This window comes from Hippichthys cyanospilos, chromosome 3 (genome assembly GCF_059441005.1).
Source record: "Hippichthys cyanospilos isolate Australia breed blue-spotted pipefish chromosome 3, RoL_Hcya_1.0, whole genome shotgun sequence".
In the NCBI taxonomy this organism is placed as follows: Eukaryota; Metazoa; Chordata; class Actinopteri; order Syngnathiformes; family Syngnathidae; genus Hippichthys; species Hippichthys cyanospilos.
In genome coordinates this window covers 14,250,119-14,267,500 of record NC_142371.1, presented here as the reverse complement: position 1 = coordinate 14,267,500, position 17,382 = coordinate 14,250,119, and the positions used below count along the sequence as shown (strand labels likewise).

Genomic DNA, 17,382 nt, shown 5'->3' with positions numbered 1-17,382 from the left:
AGTTACCATACAGTATATGTAAAAACACTTTAAAGCTTACTCTGAGACTAATAAAGGGTTTTCTTTTAATTAATGTTGAAATGCTTATATAAGTATAGATACAAATGCATTTTTGCTTCAATAATTTTATAAAAACATCCGCTTTAATAATAATAATAAGGACATTTCAATCTTGTGCTTTTCCTTCTCTACTGTTTTACTTTTTCAAGTCAATAATGATCAGTCTTTATGGACATTTCTTTAGCTTTTCATGTATTTGTCGTAATTATAGAAGGTGAGGTAAAAAAAAAGATGCCTTCTTCCACTTCCTTTTCTTTTCTCCCTCTTATCTAGCTTTTATTCCCTTGTGTGTAGGAGCTTTCACCACTGCATTCTTATTAACAAAATGTCTGAAAGGCTCTCGCAGCATGTGGTGTCTTCTATATGGGTGCTTTTTGTTGGCATTAAAAAGCAAAGTAACTAAGGATGGCTTTTCAACAGGTAAACTTTTCCTTTTGGATAATTAACTGCATTCAGACAGTCAGTGAAGGCTATGTGGGCACAGACATGTAGAGAGGATCATATTTTGGAGAAAAATAAGGAGAGACCTGAGCAGGGGGTTGGGAGGGTTTCAAAAGACAAGATGTTCTTTTTGGTGTTGCTTAGTGCAATTGAATTCTATACTAAACTCCTATTCAAATGCTATTCCCCTTTTTTCTGGTCTCTTCATTTTTTCATCAGGATGGACCATAAAATGAAAGGGGAACTTGTCATTGTAGGATGGTCAAAGGTTTGCTGGATAATGAATAGGAGAAAAACCAGAAGAGGGAAAGGCTGCCGTTCCTCATAGCAAATGATCGAGGATGCCTCGTGAAGAAGGCCTCCTCTCCTAATGCTGCCTTATCTTGCTGAAGGGGGCACACAGCAAAGGCAGAGGGGGAAAGTAATTTTCTTCTCCCGTCTGTCAATTCACTGCCACTTTTTCTAGTATACTCTTCTAAAGCTTATAATTGGGCTGAGACCTCAAGTAATGAAGATGGGCTCTTTGGAGCATTTCATTGTATTTTCAGTGTTGTTAATATTTGCTCTTTTACAGATGTAACACAAGATCCTGACGTATCTCCTTTCATAAGACCTTTAGCTAACTTTGTATTGAATGGTATATTCTCTATGACCATAAAGATATAGAAAGAAATTAGGAGGATTGGTATTTTTCTCCAAGTACACTGTCTTAATGTATGCTTGGTCGCGGCATCAAGTCATGGTGTTCCAGGTGGCAGTCGTAGCCAATCATTTGGCACGTTCATCATGCATGTTCCCTGCTGCTCGCGTAACGTACTTTTGTGCACCATATTGTTTGACTATGCCCTCAGGACAGAAACCTCTGGCCTCTGTAACATGGTAGCTCTGCCCAGTTCACGCTGCTCCACTGTATTCACACAGGTGTGGATTCTCCAGCACAGGTGGCTGCCAGTCAGCCTCCAACGATCGCCCCTGTCTCAGGTTAGTCTCTTGAACTCACATCTATCTGTAGTCAGTCCCCAGCGGCCATCTCTGCCAAGCCCTAAGCAGGAGTTGGGGTGGGAGTAGATAACAACTCCTGCCCTCCTTAATTGATGGTTGCACAAGGTGCAGTGATGAAGATTCACAAAACAGCACACAAAAGTCGACTCACTGATGAGCACCTGCAGTCCATCCTGAGAATCTCCACAACACAGGACTTTACACCAAACATAAACCAACTTGTTGCCAAAAAAAGATGCCAGGTGTCCAGCTCCGCTCAGAGCATATGATCAGAAGAAAGTCATAAAAGCAAAGTAAACTGAATAAATTATGATATTGCTGAAAAGCACACAGTTTATCTATATTTCCAGGTTTTGTAGCATGTTCATATTTCTAACGTATATTTTTGACAGGAGATATTTTTTAAGGAGACCAAAATATTTTGTGATATTTAAGTTTATTTTTTTAAATACATTGACATGGGAGCAAAGGGATTTGAATGTTATTTTATTGTTAAGTTGTTTACGTTAAGTTCTAAGTTTAATCATTTAATAAGATATTTTTATGGAAAGCAAAATATTACATATATGTTATTTAAGGTTTAAGTTTGTTTCAGAATATTCCTGTCTGTTTTTATTCATATTTATGTTCCAAAAACATTTAGTTTTAGTGTGTTCAATAAATGTTTATCTTGTTCGGTCCGACTACTTAAGGTGTGTTTCGAATTTTGGCTCCTTGTGCAATTATTTTAAATGACACCCCTATAGAGCTTACAGTGGTCTGCATTACTTTAAGAGCATAGTTAAACGATAGTGAAGCGACAGTAAAGAATAACGTAGGTAGTAAATTCGTGAGGGGGGGGGGGGGGGCGTTCTCGATTTTATTGCGGAATGAAACCTCGTTCCCATATGTCTGTGTTTTATTTTTGAATTTCCTGTACTGACCATAGACCCTGCACCGGAAGCGACGTCGCAATGTTATACAGCCAGCTACTGTTGGGTATTTATAAGCGGTGCTGTCGATGGATTGTCATCAATCGCATTACATCGCCCTCGATCATGCTGATATGCGCCGAAATCTATGGGGCGATTAAATGGATTCTCATCATCAGCCTCAGTTTGGTCTTCACTTTTGGCTGGACCTCAGTATACCGGAGCCACCCTGTTGTTACACCGCTTTTGATAAATTAACTCCCTTTTCAAAGACAGACGTGGAACGTGAGTGTCTTCGTAATCATTCCATGCCATGTGTTTTTATGCTCGTTTGTCTCATACGTTAGGTCACCGTGATCATGTGACTGAACCGCGAATCCAAAAATGGCGGCCGACACACTTGATGAAAAAACACTAACAAAAAGTACAATAGTGCTGTCAAGAAATGTAAAGCATCGAGACATTATTGTTATTAATTATGTATTAATGTATGTATTGTTTTCATTTTCTTTTCACCTAAAAAAAAGTCTGAACAAATACAGTTGGAAGCCTTTACCCAATACTGTATTTAAGACAATTCCCCATATGATGACTGCATACTTTAGTTTCATCCATTCAATAGGACTTCTGCCGTTTTCTTTAGTTATTGTCCAGTAATCAGATTTTAACAGTAAAATAAAGAATGGTCCATCCTGTTCATGGTAGATGTGCTCAAACATGCTGTGTTCTTGACAGGTACATGGCTGATGGTAAGCTACTTATCAGCAATATGTTTATCTTGAAAAGCACTATTTGTTTTAGAGATCAGCGAAGCCAGAATTGGAGTAAAATGTGAAAACAAACAGGGCAGCCTTGAGTTCGACCACATAAAATGCATGGTCAGTGCCAATCCGGTTGAAGGAGGGTCTGTTTTTTCTGTGGTACATCTTTAAGGCCTTCATGGCCTACTCATCTAAACACACACACACACACACACACACACACACACACACACATACGTTACATTACTTTACATTACATTACATTACATTCTTGTGATCACGTGACTGACAGATCCAAAGGCCCCCTCTTCAACCAGTGAGTTATACTTTCGGGGCCATCCATAGCCATTTCTTCATCATCTGGGTTTCACCCTGCTTATTAAAAATCAGAGGAGTTTTGTGTATGTAACTTTTGACCTCAAAGGTTGGGTGTTTTGGAACTGATTTATTTTAACATTTTAATGTAGCTAATTACTTTGAAAATAAGATTTAATGCTTATTACAATGCATTCCAATTTTGTTATTAACAGTTGTCTATAAATAGTTTGTTTTCCAGTGCTACATTAAAAACTGTATACATTTGCAATCACTATATGAATGTATTTTCAACAATCATTTGTCTTTATAAGTGTGTGACTTGGGTGCACAGCCTAAAGTAATTTGTAGTTAATATTATTTTTTTGGTCCAAGTAGTTTTTGTGGGTTGCCATACCATCTTAAAATTTCCCTATAGGCCTTCTGACACAGGTTTGCAGACACTAGATTATTATTATTAATTATTTTTTTTAAGAATTTGAATCAATCAGACTTCAGCTTGCAACTTCCAGGAACTGCTGACAGACTCAGTACTTGAGCGTGTCTCGTCCTCTGATTGGTTGAAGTTGACAGAGACATTCATTGCTTGAAGTGCGGAATGGAAAGCCAGAGAGCGAGATCAGCAAATTTCTTGCTGAAAAAAAAAGAAGTGCTGCTCTAGGGTTTTTTTTTTCAGCAGCTGGGACAGGTGTTACAGGGAGGTTGATATGCTTGAAACCGTCAGTGTTGTAGTCAAGATCATACTAACTGACACCAAGACCAGAGTATCGAGACTGCAACAAGACCGCTATCCTGTTATATATGACAATTTTATGCAAGATAAGACAAGCACAAATAAAATACACTATCAATGTATTATGTAGTATTTATATATTTTTTTTTAAAGTTATACTTTTTTTTTAAGTTTTCCAAGCAGAGTTGGGAGGGTTACTTTTGTAATATCTTTATATACAGCTTTTGTTACCTGTTAAAAATGTAATTACTGATGTAATCCAAGTACCATAAGATTTAAATAATGTATTGAATTGAATGAATGAATGAATTGAATTGATGATTGATATTAATTACTTACTCCAATTCTAAATATGCTATAATGAAGATAAAAATTTAAAAATATATATATACAGTATTTCTACAGGATACAGTTGAAGCCAGAAGTTTACATACAATACAATCCGCAAAAAACACACATTTTGATTTTTCTCTCACTGTCTGAAGTCAAATTAAACTAAACCTTTGCTGTTTCAGGTCAGTCATCATTACATTCAAATTATTATATTGTTTTCAATAAGGAGAGACAATTTCTTATTGATTAAAAGTTTACATAGAACATTTCCTTAATATTGAGTAGCATTTCCTTTGAAAAATAAAGAAGAAAATAAAAAATCGAGATGAAAATAAAACTTGCAAGTTGCATGCCTCCTTATAACAAACCGGGTCAATTTCCCCCCAAAAGGTTGCTGCCAATTATTTATTCAAAAACAGCATTAGCTTTGCTCGCGTCATTGCCTCATTAGCAAGCAATCGTAAACACAAAACACATTTTGACAAATTTCAAAATTATGAAGTTTTAAAAAATATATTAACTGTTTAAATTGGTTGCTTTATTGAAGAATCGTGAATATTTTGACAATCTATATATATAAAACAAAATAAAATTTGTTTTGTTTTGAATAACCCAATGTTTTGTCCAGTTTAGAGTAATGCAGTACAATGGTAATGTAAATACTGTAATGCATTACTTTTTACTGTAACGCGGTTATGTAATATATTACACACACAAACATATTGTAATCGTTACAAATGAGAGTAAAGTAGTACATTACAATGCATTTTTAGACTGAAATTGATGTAGCCCTCCCCCCAAATTCACCAAAAAACACAGCAAGATCGGAGAAGAAATGTCCGGGGCAAAATGTTTACTTGCTGATCTACTATAGCTGAGCAGGTTGAATATGGACAATAGTACACAAGATGGACATGTGACCATTACTTTAATTTCATCAGGGATAAAGACAAGAAAATATAATCGTTAGATGCAATTTGTGCCTGACTCCTAAAAAGCTGTCCAATTTGTGAAATAGGATAAGTAATTTCAATAATCAACTCGGGGCCATAGTAACATGCAGTTAGCAAAAAGAAAACACTTGGAGGATTGCGCTCTCTTGCAAGAAGGATGACACTTTGACATCAAGAGGTTAGGAGATTTGTTAGGAGATATGCTGCCACTATCCACAGTGGATTCACCAGCATTTGAAAACATTGTCAGCAAGATCCCTGTCGCAACTAGCAATAATGACAAGGTAAACTAACGCTAATTTTCACTGTATGATTGTTATTAATAATAGTCTATAAATAGTTTGGTCAATGTGTACCAACATGAAGCATACAAAACTCTATTATTAGCCAGTATGTTAAACACCTTGACAATGATTTTTTTTTTTTTTTTTGGTATTATTGCCTACCTCATTTTTTGCTAGATCATGGAATGTAGTCTGCTCGGAGAAGTGAACAGAATAAGAATTTGGTTGTGTGGTATTACAATGCATATGACAAAACACTTGAGCTCTGGAACATGTAGGCTAGCTGCTAATGTTAACCCCACCGAAACCATCTATTTTTGAAACATACGTTTCTAACCTAGTCAACTGAACTTGAATATTAACATTGAAATTGTGAAATGCACTAAATGGTTTTGCCTACAGCATAAGCAATGCATCTCTATGCAGTGAAATTGCAGTGAAAGTTTTAAAGGGATTAAAATAGAAAAACAGTTTTTGTATCTTGTCTCTAAAGGTTTACAATACAATACAAATGAAATAATTGGTATTGTTTTTAGGCTTAAGCCAACCTCTTACTGGCTGTGTAATGAGCATAATGAGCTACATGTAAAATGGCAAATCCATATTTCCAGGTATGGTGGTGAGAGTAATTGTCACGTTGCAGCATGGCGGCGTGAAAAAGTGTGGGGCGTGGGAAAGATAGAACCCAAAAAAATGCAGGTTTTAAGAGGGTTGAGACTCAAATAACATAGGTTTAATCACAAAAAGAGGCAGGAGATGGAACAAAAAATAATACAAAGTACAACCAAAACATGAACAAACTCCCTGGGGGCATCTAGGAACAGAAACAGAGGAGGATGAGGCTTCACAGGAAACACGAAAAAACTGTCTCGAGGGGGTGGCTACACAGCAACGATAAGACAAGCAATGACCTGACAAGAACTGAATGAAAACTGGTGACTTAAATACACTTCACACTGAATGAGGACACACGAAACAGCTGGAGAGAGAGAGACACACACACACACACACACACACACAAAAGACAGGGGAAGGTGATTGAATGACATGAGGAGGGCAGGTAAACAGGCAGGTGGACAAGATCAAACTAACGAGACACAGACAAAAAAGGCAGACGCATGGGAACCGAAGGATGAACTTAAGAGGAAGAACTTAAGAACATGAACAAAAAAACCCACAACTCAAAAAACAACAAAACCCAACCAAACATGACAGCAGTATAAAAGTAATGCAATAGTAGTGTAATGCATTACATTTCAAATATAGTAATATTGTAATGTAACTAATTACCTGTACTTTGAAGAAATAATGCATTACAGACTAAGCCAAGCAAGGCACAAATCTGTAACTGTTAAAAGATAAAACTTAATCAGTTCCAAAATACCCAAATTATTTCGCGGACCCCACTTTGAGAACCACTGAGTTAGCCAACCGGGACCATCCATAGCTATGACTTGATCATCTGGGTTTCACCCTGCTTATTAAAAATCAGAGTAGTTTTGTTAAACATTTGAGCAGAAAATAAAAAATTATCTAAGAAATGTTGTAATTGTTGAGGTACTGAACAAAAGTAAATGATTTTGATGATCCTAACTGACCTAATTTGACTTCAGACAGTTCGACAAAAAATGAAACTTGTGTTTTTGCATAATGTAAACTTCTGGCTTCAGCTGTATGTCCCTATACCTATTTGTGCGGGAAATGGTCTGCAAACAGCGACATTTGTGTGATGGACATTTAATGAAATGCAAATGTACTTACTATATGTTCACTGATACAGAGCTGGATGAACGCAAATGGGTAAATTGATTGAAACAATTGCCTCATTGCATTAGGTAACTGCTCACCTCAAACTAGCAGCTGAAGGGATTCATTCCATGAGGTAAAGTAGGTTTGCTAGCTCGATAAATAAGTTGTTGGTATGAAGTGTGAAATGTGACAAAAACATGGATTAATTAAGAAAATGAAAACTATACTGTATTTGCAGTTTCACACACTCACATATGCACGCACACTCACACTGTAATTATGAAACTACATTAATTATGACATATTTTCTCATAAGATCTCCATGATTCGTGTAATCATGTCAAAAAAAGTTTGGCGTCCACTATTTTTTTTCTTTGAATATTAAAAGTTGCCAACCCTTGGCCTAGATGATCCTTTTGTAATCTAGTAAAATAGCAAAGGGTAGAAAACTATTTGCAGGTATTAATATTTTATGAATTGGTGGGCTTTTTTTTTTTCTTGTTTGAGTTTCAAATGTCCAACTATTTCAGAACACCATTTGCTCCAAGTTAGTGGCTAGCGCTAACGCTGGAGAACTGTTTAATGAAATTTTAATCACAATCACGATACTGGCTGCCACGATTCATTTAGATGATTCTTTGCAATATTAACATTTAAAAAGCAGGCTGTCTGTAGTATACATGTCAAATTAAGCACTTTGTTATCCTATAATCAGGGGGCAAACTCAAGGTTAAAACTTCATTAAGCTTAATGCTGTGTTCACACTGAATGTGATCGAGGCGTAAAAATGGACAGTTTTGTATTGTAGTCAATGTAGTTCGTGCGATGGCGCGATGGAGCGTTGGGCGACGCAATGGAGCACGTGACGCAATAAGTTAAAAATTTTTAACTTTTGTCGCATTGACAGCACTGTATTTAGCATGGTATTGGCCACTTGATTGCGACGTTGAAACTTTTGAAACTATTTTAGAGAAGTTGAGCATTTTTAATACCTGTGTGATATTGTTTTCAATAAGAACATGAACCAAAACCACACAACCCAAGAGAAACAAATAAACCCAACCAAACATGACAAAACCAGCCGCTATGCCAGCACAACTCGAAAAGTTAACTTCAAAACAAAAGCCATGCTGACTGATTATGTTGACGTTAATGTAATTTTGAAGTGTGAATGTTTAGGTTGGCCTTTGATGACCTCTTACATTATATTGTTGCGTCATTTGTGCCATGTCTTTGAACGGTATTAAGACTGCAATTGGATAAAATTTTTGTCAGCTCATACTTTACAGTATGATTTATACTTCACAGCGTTCACTGTTTAATCAGTCAGCGTTGAGCTCTGTGCTCCAATGTTTTGGGGACAAACCCCAAACCTCACGTCACTTTTTTTTTTTTTTTTTTAAAGAAACATACACTAAGATGGCGGCCCTATGTCCGGACCAGTAGTATAAATAAATAGTAGTATGATATATTTTTTGATGACTCACATTGTATTTTTAAGGAATCATTCTAACAGCAGTTCATTTTAAATTTAAGTCCTGCAACACATTTCTTTCATGTTTTTGTTTTAATTGTAGATGCTTTAACTTGTTCCCTCTCTCATAACATACTCTAGCAGCCTTTCACCCTTTCTACCCCCATATTCACCATCCTTTTCATATATGTTCTCTTTCTGTCAGCAGATGCTAGTCTCCTTCTGAGACTGAAGGTCTTCAACAACAGCAACGATGCACTCTTCGGTGGTTGGCTGCAAAATGAGTTTGGGTCTACTTTTTAATGGACTGCTTGTCTCTGTGGTTGCAGCTTTACTTTGGGAGTACTCTAAGTTAAGAGAACATGCTACCATGCTAGAGGAAGAGTTGCATATGACACAGATGTCCCAAGAATTTACATATGCCCATATAGACTATCACCTGGCTCTACAGACACTTCATGAAGATGGCACCCGCATGATGTGCAGCAGCAAAATGCACACTGATCGCATCTGCCGCTTTGATTACCTCTGCTACTGTACAGAGGTAGAGGAGTTTGTATTCTTTCATTCAAATGCCTCTATTATGTTGCCAAACTTGGGTTCCAGACGATTCCAACCTGCTCTACTTGACATGTCCTCAGTAGAAGATCACAATACTCAGTATTTCAACTTTTTAGAGCTTCCAACCGCTGCGTTGAAGTTCTTGTCCAAGCCGGTGTTTGTACCAGATGTGACATTTATCTTTAACAGGTTTAATCCCGACAACATCATGCATGTTTTTCATGATGATCTGCTGCCTGCTTTCTATACTATGAAACTGTTTTCAGACCTGGATGAGAAAGCACGTTTGATTTTCATGGAGGGTCGGGGTGAAGGGCCGCACTTCGATCTTTACAAACTTTTAACCAGTAAGCAGCCACTTCTCAAAGAGCAATTAAAAAAATTTGGAAAGCTAATTTGTTTCACTAAGTCTTATGTGGGGGTTTCGAAGATGTCAACTTGGTATCAATATGGGTTCATTCAGCCGCAAGGCCCCAAGGCCAACACTTTGGTCTCAGGAAATGAGATTCGACAGTTTTCCAAAGTTTTTATGGCTAAAATGAACATCACAAGATTTGAAGAGGTGGAGAAGGATCCTGTTAATTCCGGAGATAAGGGTGAGAAGGATGAATACATAGTTTTGTTTAGTCGCTTAACAACAAGACTAATTCTGAATGAAGCTGAGTTAATCATCGCTCTAGCTCAGGAGTTCAAGATGAAAGTCTTTAAAGTTTCTTTGGAAGAGCAGTCTTTTCCCAGCATTGTCCAGGTTATCAGTGGTGCTTCCATGATAGTCAGCATGCATGGAGCCCAGCTCATCACCTCACTTTTTCTCCCAAGAGGAGCAGTTGTAGTTGAACTTTTTCCTTTTGCTATAAACCCAGAACAATACGCTCCTTACAAAACCCTTGCTACACTTCCAGGAATGGATCTACATTATTTTTCATGGAGGAACACCCAGAAGGAGAACACTGTAACCCATCCAGACAGACCTTGGGAACAAGGAGGCATAGCTCACTTAGAGAAAGAAGAACAGGAACAAATACTGGCAAGCAATGAAGTCTCAAGGCATTTGTGTTGTCGCAACCCGGAGTGGCTTTTTAGAATCTACCAAGATACTCTAGTCGATATACCTTCGCTTCTTAACATTGTCAGGGAGGGTATCAAGACCAGGCAAAGCTTTAAGAAGTCCAAGCCTGCTGGTAATATTTATCCAGGTACTGTCAGGGAGCCCCAGTGTCACACTTCCGTACAAGCTACTGACAAGGCACAACTTACAATCTCTTGGAAGATCCCATGGAATCTGAAATACCTGAAGGTGAAGGAGGTTAAGTACGAGGTGTGGATTCAAGAACAAGGAGAAAATACTTACATGCCCTACATCATTCAATGGCAAAACTACACGTTCTCAGAAAATATTAAGCCTTTTATCACCTACCTGGTATGGGTCAGGTGTATATTCAACAAAAACCTTCAGGGTCCCTTTGCAGATGTTCTTTTGTGTAGAACTTAAGGCACTGTGCTGTCTGCCAGTTATAAAGTTATTATGTAATGTATTAACTTTTGTTTTGTTTTTTGGTCATTAAAATTTTAAAATATAAGTAATGTCCACGTTTTTTTTTTATTCCTGATTGCCCTGTGGCTATGTGCAGTTAAATTTGGAGCAGGATTGAATAGGGCACAACTAAATAATTAGCCCACCCATTATTGAATTGGGAAATTAGAGCCTTTCTAACATCGGTAAAATTCATTGCTTTTACTTTAATGTACTGCCAGCAAGTTATAATGTTACAGCAAGTTATGATGATACAGATAATGCCACTTTGTGTGTAGCTTATCCTCACTTGGATCGCAGTTGTGTCGATACCTATCTCAGATAATTTTTGACAAGAGGCAGGGTACAGTATTAAATAGACACCAGGTAATTGCAATGGACCTGTAGACACCAATTCACACTCACATTCAAACGTTTGGACAACTTAGAGCAGAAATGGGCTACTCCCATTGTGACCCATGGGCAGCACTTTGAGTAGCCACTGAATTATTAAAACAAACAAACAAACAAACCCAAAACAGTTATTTCAGAATACAGATAAAAATTCCTTCTTTATCTTATTCCAATGACGTCTAGCTCAAATTTAACAGAGATGAGCACAAGTCCAATTCCAAATCAAGTCTGACGTCTTTGACTCACATGTCCCAAGTTTTTAGGTTCCAAGTCTTAAATCCCTCAAGTCCCTAGCCGCACGTCAGAGGCGTTAATATTGATGGTGCACGTGGTGAAGCACACTGGGAACCAAAGACTGCATCCAGACCAAAAATAAAGAAAAAAAAAGCCAGAATTATTTTGTCGATCGAATTGCTAAGGTAGATCATGCTGTGTGTCTCTAATCACCTGATGAGTCACAAAGACGTGCCATTACTATAGTTGGGGGAATAGCTAGCGGATTTGATTGCCATTGTTGTCAAGTTTATTAAACTAAAAAAAAAAAGCACGCAAAAAAGAACCATGAGGACTAGCTTGTGTTTTTCAATCCAGACCAAGCAAAATTTTGTATTTACCCCCTAGCTTTCCACTTAGCTCAGATGCAGATGTGGGTTCTGCTTTGGCCCACCAGTCGCATCCTGCTCCTCTGGTTGGTTCAAAGTCGTCACCTCTGCCACCTGCACGGCCTGATGGGATGATTTTGTAGTATTCAGCTATGCCTGCAAGTGGACACGTTACAGACTTGTAAAAGACTTTTCTGAGTGTAAGGCCCAAAAGATGAACTTCTAATGAGTGATTACAGCCTCTTTTTGATATGACGAAGAGATCGTGTTATTTAAAGCTATATGGCAAAGCACTTTGTTTTGGGGGTCTGCGGTGAGCCTTTTGCATTTAAAGGTTTCAAAGCAGAGTATAATATATTGAAACACTTTCTTTGCGATATTTCTAATCTTCAGTATAAAAATCACTATTCAATTTGGAGGCACAGCAGACATTCTTGGAGTGGCGGTGCATGTGTTGATGCACAGGAAGTTGCAATTAGGAACACAAAATATTGCTCTGGGCCCTATCATGGGCCCTATCACCATGAGGTTACACCACTGCCACAAAATCCAAGTCAACGCTGGTACTTATTTAATACTGACAGTACCCAAGTTGATGTTTACGCAAATGCTTTATTAATCCCCTTATTTTATTATTTGGGACGGTACTTTTTGCGTCAAGCTGATTAACATCATGGATTTTAACTATAAGGTAAATATTTTGGTTAGTATATCCAGCCCTGAAGTTGCACTATAAATGCAAAATGTGTGTTTTAATGTCTAATAAAGGTAGCAGTCATTGTCTTTGCATCTGTAATTTGAGTTCCACAGAATGTGTGCATTTAGCAAGCCTTCTTTTCAGTTGTTTTGCTGGCTAAAGTCTTCGGAAAAAAATTAACAGCAGCGTTTGCAGCAGCTCATTGCTCTTTGAGTTGTCTATGCAAATGATTGCGTGCTGTCTCATTTTCTCCTCTACGTCATTAACACTGAATGTTGCTCAGGCGCACGATAGAGGGGCAACTCATGAGACAGAACCTCATGCACGTTGGCATTTTGGGTGGAAGAGTATGGTGTTCAGGAGTCCAAAACTAGCGCGTGAAGAGGTGCTTCCTGTAGTTCGTAATCCTATGCCCCAGAAAGGCACAACCGGAGTTTCAGCTGTCGGTCTGGCTCGGCCAGTGACAGCTGATCTCCCCCCAGTTGCATGCAGTCCATACCTCCTGCAAATGTCAGTGTGGTGGTGCAAAAATAACTCTCCTAACAATGTGTACATACACAATGCTTAAAATGACTTTTTTTCATTGATATTGACTCACACATGGTTAGGGTTGCCACCTTGATCTGTCAAAAAACTTGAACATTTGGACGACCAGATCAGATTCAGAAGATAGAAAGTCCACCCCCTTTTTGCATTAAGATTGGTCCTTAAGAGAAGAACTGCTTATAAACGTTGTGCTTAGATTGAGGTTACGCTTTCTTCTGACCCTTTCTACTTTTGGCTACACATGTAGATGGACATGTAACTGACATAACTGGGCTCACGTAAGCTACATGATAAGACTAGATTTATGGAGATATAGAATGAAAATAATTGAACTTTTGTTGCATGTCGCGTCACATCAGCCAATCAGCTTCAGGAATGTTCAACATCTCAAGCAGGGGGCAGAAACAACTCATGGCGGCTGCTTTGCGGTCACCGGGCGCTATCCAACACGGCCAGCTGAGCTTTCAATACAAAACGGAGCCAAGCAAGAGCAGTCACCTGGCTTGTAGAAAGGCGGAAGGGAGAACTTGGGATAACTGGTATGCGCAGCGTTTGCTTCCTTTTAACAGCTGTTGAACTGTAGTTACTGTGCTAAGCTAACGATAGTGCAGCACTGACAGTACAATATTTAGCACGGTTTTGGCCACTTGATTGAGACATTGAAACTTTTTTTTTTTGGGCAGACGAGTATTGCCGTGAAACGAGGGACACGCAGTGTGAAAAAATAATAATAAAGGTGCTGTCAGGAGAAAATATTGGCTCTGCCATATCCCGGAAAAGTGAACGTTCTCAGCAATGCTCACCTTTCCGGATCCACTGTAACATGCACAGCAAGCTCACACCCCTCCCCTCGCGTGATATTGTTGCGTGAAAAGCGAACTTCATCTTGACCTCGTGACAAAACGCCTTGCATAGAGCTTAAAGTACGTGCTCCATCTGAACGCAGCATAATGCTGCGTGCACACCGAACGCGAACGAGGCGAAAAAGCATAGTTTTGTATTGTAGTCAATGGAGTTCGCGCGACTGCGAATGCGCGTCGGGTGACGCGATCAGAGCGATGCGAATGGCCACGCGTGGTCACGAGAAGCAAAATTTTACCTTTCGCGTGAAGTTAAATTTTTTTTAAACTTTTTTCACATTTCGCGTCACGACAACCAATCAACTTCAGGAACATTCAACTGCTCACGCAGGGGGCAGGAATGAATCATGGCGCCGCTTTGCGGTCGCCGGGAGCAATCCAACATGGCCAGCTGAGCTTTTAATACAAAACAGAGCCAAGCAAGAGCACTCACCTGGCTTGTAGAAAGGCGGAAGCGGGAACTTGGGACAACTGGTATGTGCAGCGTTTGCTCTGTTGAACCGTAGTTACTGTGCTAAGCTAATGATAGCGCAGCATTGTCAGCACAATATTTAGCACGGTCTCGGCCACTTGATTGCGACATTGAAACTTTTATTTTTTGGCAGGTGAGTATTGCCGCAAAGCGATGGACACGCAGTGTAAAAAAAAAAAAGGTGCTGTCGGTGAAAATATTGGCTCTGTCACATCCCACAAAAGTGAAAGTTCTCAGCAATGCTCTTCTTTCCGGATCTACCGTAAAGTGCACAGCAACGGGCCCAGGTGCAGCAGGAGTAAGGGTGAGACGCTCAGCGTGAAAACCACAAGGCGGCGTTGCCAAAAGGATGTTCTGAGGTTGAGCAGGAGCCTCAGCGGCAGTGCTGACCGGCATGCTGGCAGGCACAGTGGGCTTCCGAGGGACGGCCGGTCGTAGCTGCGTCCCAGTCTGTGCCTGGGCCAGAACCTGTTGTGGCACCAAAACCAGCTGACCCGCTCCGATGTATACCAGGACCATACCTGCGGGCATGGTGAATCAGGAGGGACAGCTGGGTGACGCTGGCTTGAGACCTACTGCTGAGACCGGACAGACATCGGTGGTAGATGAGGCCGCCCAGCTGGAAGATCCCGGTTGACGGGCCCGGAACTCAGAAACTGGACTGCACCAGCCGTTCTCACCAGCGCCTGTACCAGCCTGTTGATGGCTGGCTTGATCCCTGGTGCGCCGAGGGACTGGGCGATGGATGAGAGGACCCTTGGCGGGGTGCTGGCTGGCTGACCTGGTACCAGCCTGTTGCATTACCCGACGTGTAGTAGGCTGGTCGAGGGATGCCACGATGTGGGACGTTTGCGGTGATTCCTCGCTGAAACATTCTGACGTCCGGGGTCACCCCTGTGGCGAGACTACATCTCCAACAGCCTGACGAAACTTACTAACGTCTGGGGTAACTAATGTGGCAAGATGACCCATCCGGGGTCACTAATGTGGCGAGGCCAAGAAACCACACATTGCTGTGCTAGTGGAGATCTTTACTCTTCGCATGCCATCACAAAACTGATACAACAAAGTCCAAAAACAGCAAAGACAAAGCCAACAGGTTCAAAGCATTAAAGGTTCATAGCAACATGCCTACTGGTCCTAGTGCCCGCTAACTTTCTTTTTGTTTTTTCATGTTCATCCAATACCGATTTGCTTTCAAGTTTTACCAGAATTTTAACTGTGCCTAAGGAGAACCAAGCATATAATGGTTCGCTTGAACATGGTTTTAGGTTCTGTTGAATTTATGGGTGTGGTTCATTCCACTCCCCTGCTACTACACATTATTCATTGCGTGTTCATTCAATCTTTGTTAAAAGGTAACTACTAAAACAATACAACATAGGGTCAAGAAAAGCACTCACTGTAGAGTTCAATTCTGAGCCGAGTTTATCTACGAAGTTTAATAAGATGCAATCCAATACAGAGCCGATATGGGCCCTTTACAGAAAAAAGGTGACTCTAAACAAAACAGCCCATTTTTATACATAGACTCAAACTTATCTACTGACGGTTGTCTGGGGCATGTAAATCTCTGACCAAACAACTCCAGTTCCCGGCCGGCACTGTCCAGCCAAAAATATGTTGATCTTGACAGAAACACCACCTGTTTAACAAAGTCATTCAAAAGTCAGGCACTCATAATACAGCAACAAAAGTCTAAATGATTAACCATTACTGATTATGCAAAACCATAAAGAAGATGAAAGTAAAAACCCTGAACGAAATGCACAAAGTGTAGTAAGTACGAAATGTAGGCTACTATAAAATGTGATCCAGACATAATTAAATGTATTGCAATTTGACAAAAATAGAAAAGATGTAGTGGACTAACGCATATCCAATCCATCACTGCTGAGTATGTTTCATTTTATAACCGTTCTTTGTTGAAATGGATAGACTGTTTCATTTTTCTCCTTACCAGCCTGTCAACGATTTAGAGCCAATCAGCAAGAACGCTCAAGTCACGCGAGTCTGTGCGCTGGTCTGTTAGCAAATTGAAGGCTGCGCAGAGGATGAACGGAAGCTACAAAACGACTTTTTTTTTTTTTTTTAAATGATATGAAAATTCCAGACATTATCAAAAATCGGGACATTGTGGCCGGTATATGTTTTGCCCTTGGGACAGACAATTAAAAAGACCATTCAAACGAATCAATGCCGAGACAGCTGGCAAACACTGTCGTGATAACAATGTTACAAAACATCATCTATAAAACCAGAAAACTTTGATCATTCGACATCTTCAATTACTTTTTAATCCTATCCTAGAATGCTCAAAGATCAACATTTGAACAATTTAGGTACGTAAGTAACAGTTATTAACGACCGGCTCCTCCAGAAGACGAGGTTCCTCTCGCGAGACACGCGCGATGTTTCTGGCCTCTCAAGGGGATAGCGGGTCCCTTCACTTACTAACCCATACCGCCCCTTTTGGAGGCAGTAACGTGCTTTAACTTCCGGACGGAAGGAAAAAGTAATACCCGATGGCGAGAAGAGTCGCCCATAACGCCAACTTTCAGAAATCGGCTTTTGTTTTTGAGGCTCCAACACGAGCCTCAAAGACAGTGTAAAAGGGCTGCTTACTGGTGAGTGTTCGAAGCTACGGCATTGAATTTTTATTTGTCCCGCAATGTTTGTTGGTTTCATTATCAGTCCACTT

The 17,382-nt window shown here is 39.7% G+C and overlaps 3 protein-coding genes across 18 annotated transcripts in view; 2 read left to right on the top strand and 1 right to left on the bottom strand.

Moving 5' to 3' along the window:
* LOC148425828 (uncharacterized) overlaps window positions 1-17,382 on the bottom strand; it is a 42,292-nt gene that overhangs the window by 24,663 nt on the left and 247 nt on the right. For 6 of the 14 annotated variants that reach the window (XR_015865136.1, XR_015865134.1, XR_015865135.1 and 3 more), the window contains exons 1-3: window positions 14,643-16,631; window positions 12,119-12,262; window positions 11,751-11,859 (exon numbers count right to left, since the gene is read on the bottom strand). The gene's annotated coding sequence lies outside the window, so the exon portion shown is untranslated. The other 8 variants (XR_015865137.1, XR_015865138.1, XM_088411059.1 and 5 more) reach the window with 6 other exon arrangements.
* pomgnt2 (protein O-linked mannose N-acetylglucosaminyltransferase 2 (beta 1,4-)) lies at window positions 2,436-11,157 on the top strand. 2 transcript variants are annotated; one of them, XM_088411053.1, is made up of 2 exons: window positions 2,436-2,699; window positions 9,225-11,157. In XM_088411053.1, exon 2 carries the CDS (start codon window positions 9,270-9,272, stop codon window positions 11,067-11,069), a length of 1,800 nt encoding a protein of 599 aa, XP_088267179.1. In that variant the 5' UTR covers window positions 2,436-2,699; window positions 9,225-9,269; the 3' UTR covers window positions 11,070-11,157. The 2 variants fall into 2 exon arrangements, with proteins under 2 accessions (XP_088267179.1, XP_088267180.1); XM_088411054.1 differs by having other exon boundaries at window positions 9,222-11,157.
* Window positions 17,124-17,382, top strand: part of ano10a (anoctamin 10a) — a 41,431-nt gene continuing 41,172 nt past the window's right edge. For both annotated transcript variants that reach the window (XM_088411052.1, XM_088411050.1), the window contains exon 1: window positions 17,124-17,308. The gene's annotated coding sequence lies outside the window, so the exon portion shown is untranslated. The remainder of the gene's footprint in view (window positions 17,309-17,382) is intronic.

Coding starts and splice junctions, on each gene's coding strand:
- pomgnt2 (XM_088411053.1), top strand. CDS start 9,270: ATGCACTCTTCGGTGGTTGGCTGCAAAATGAGTTTGGGTCTACTTTTT.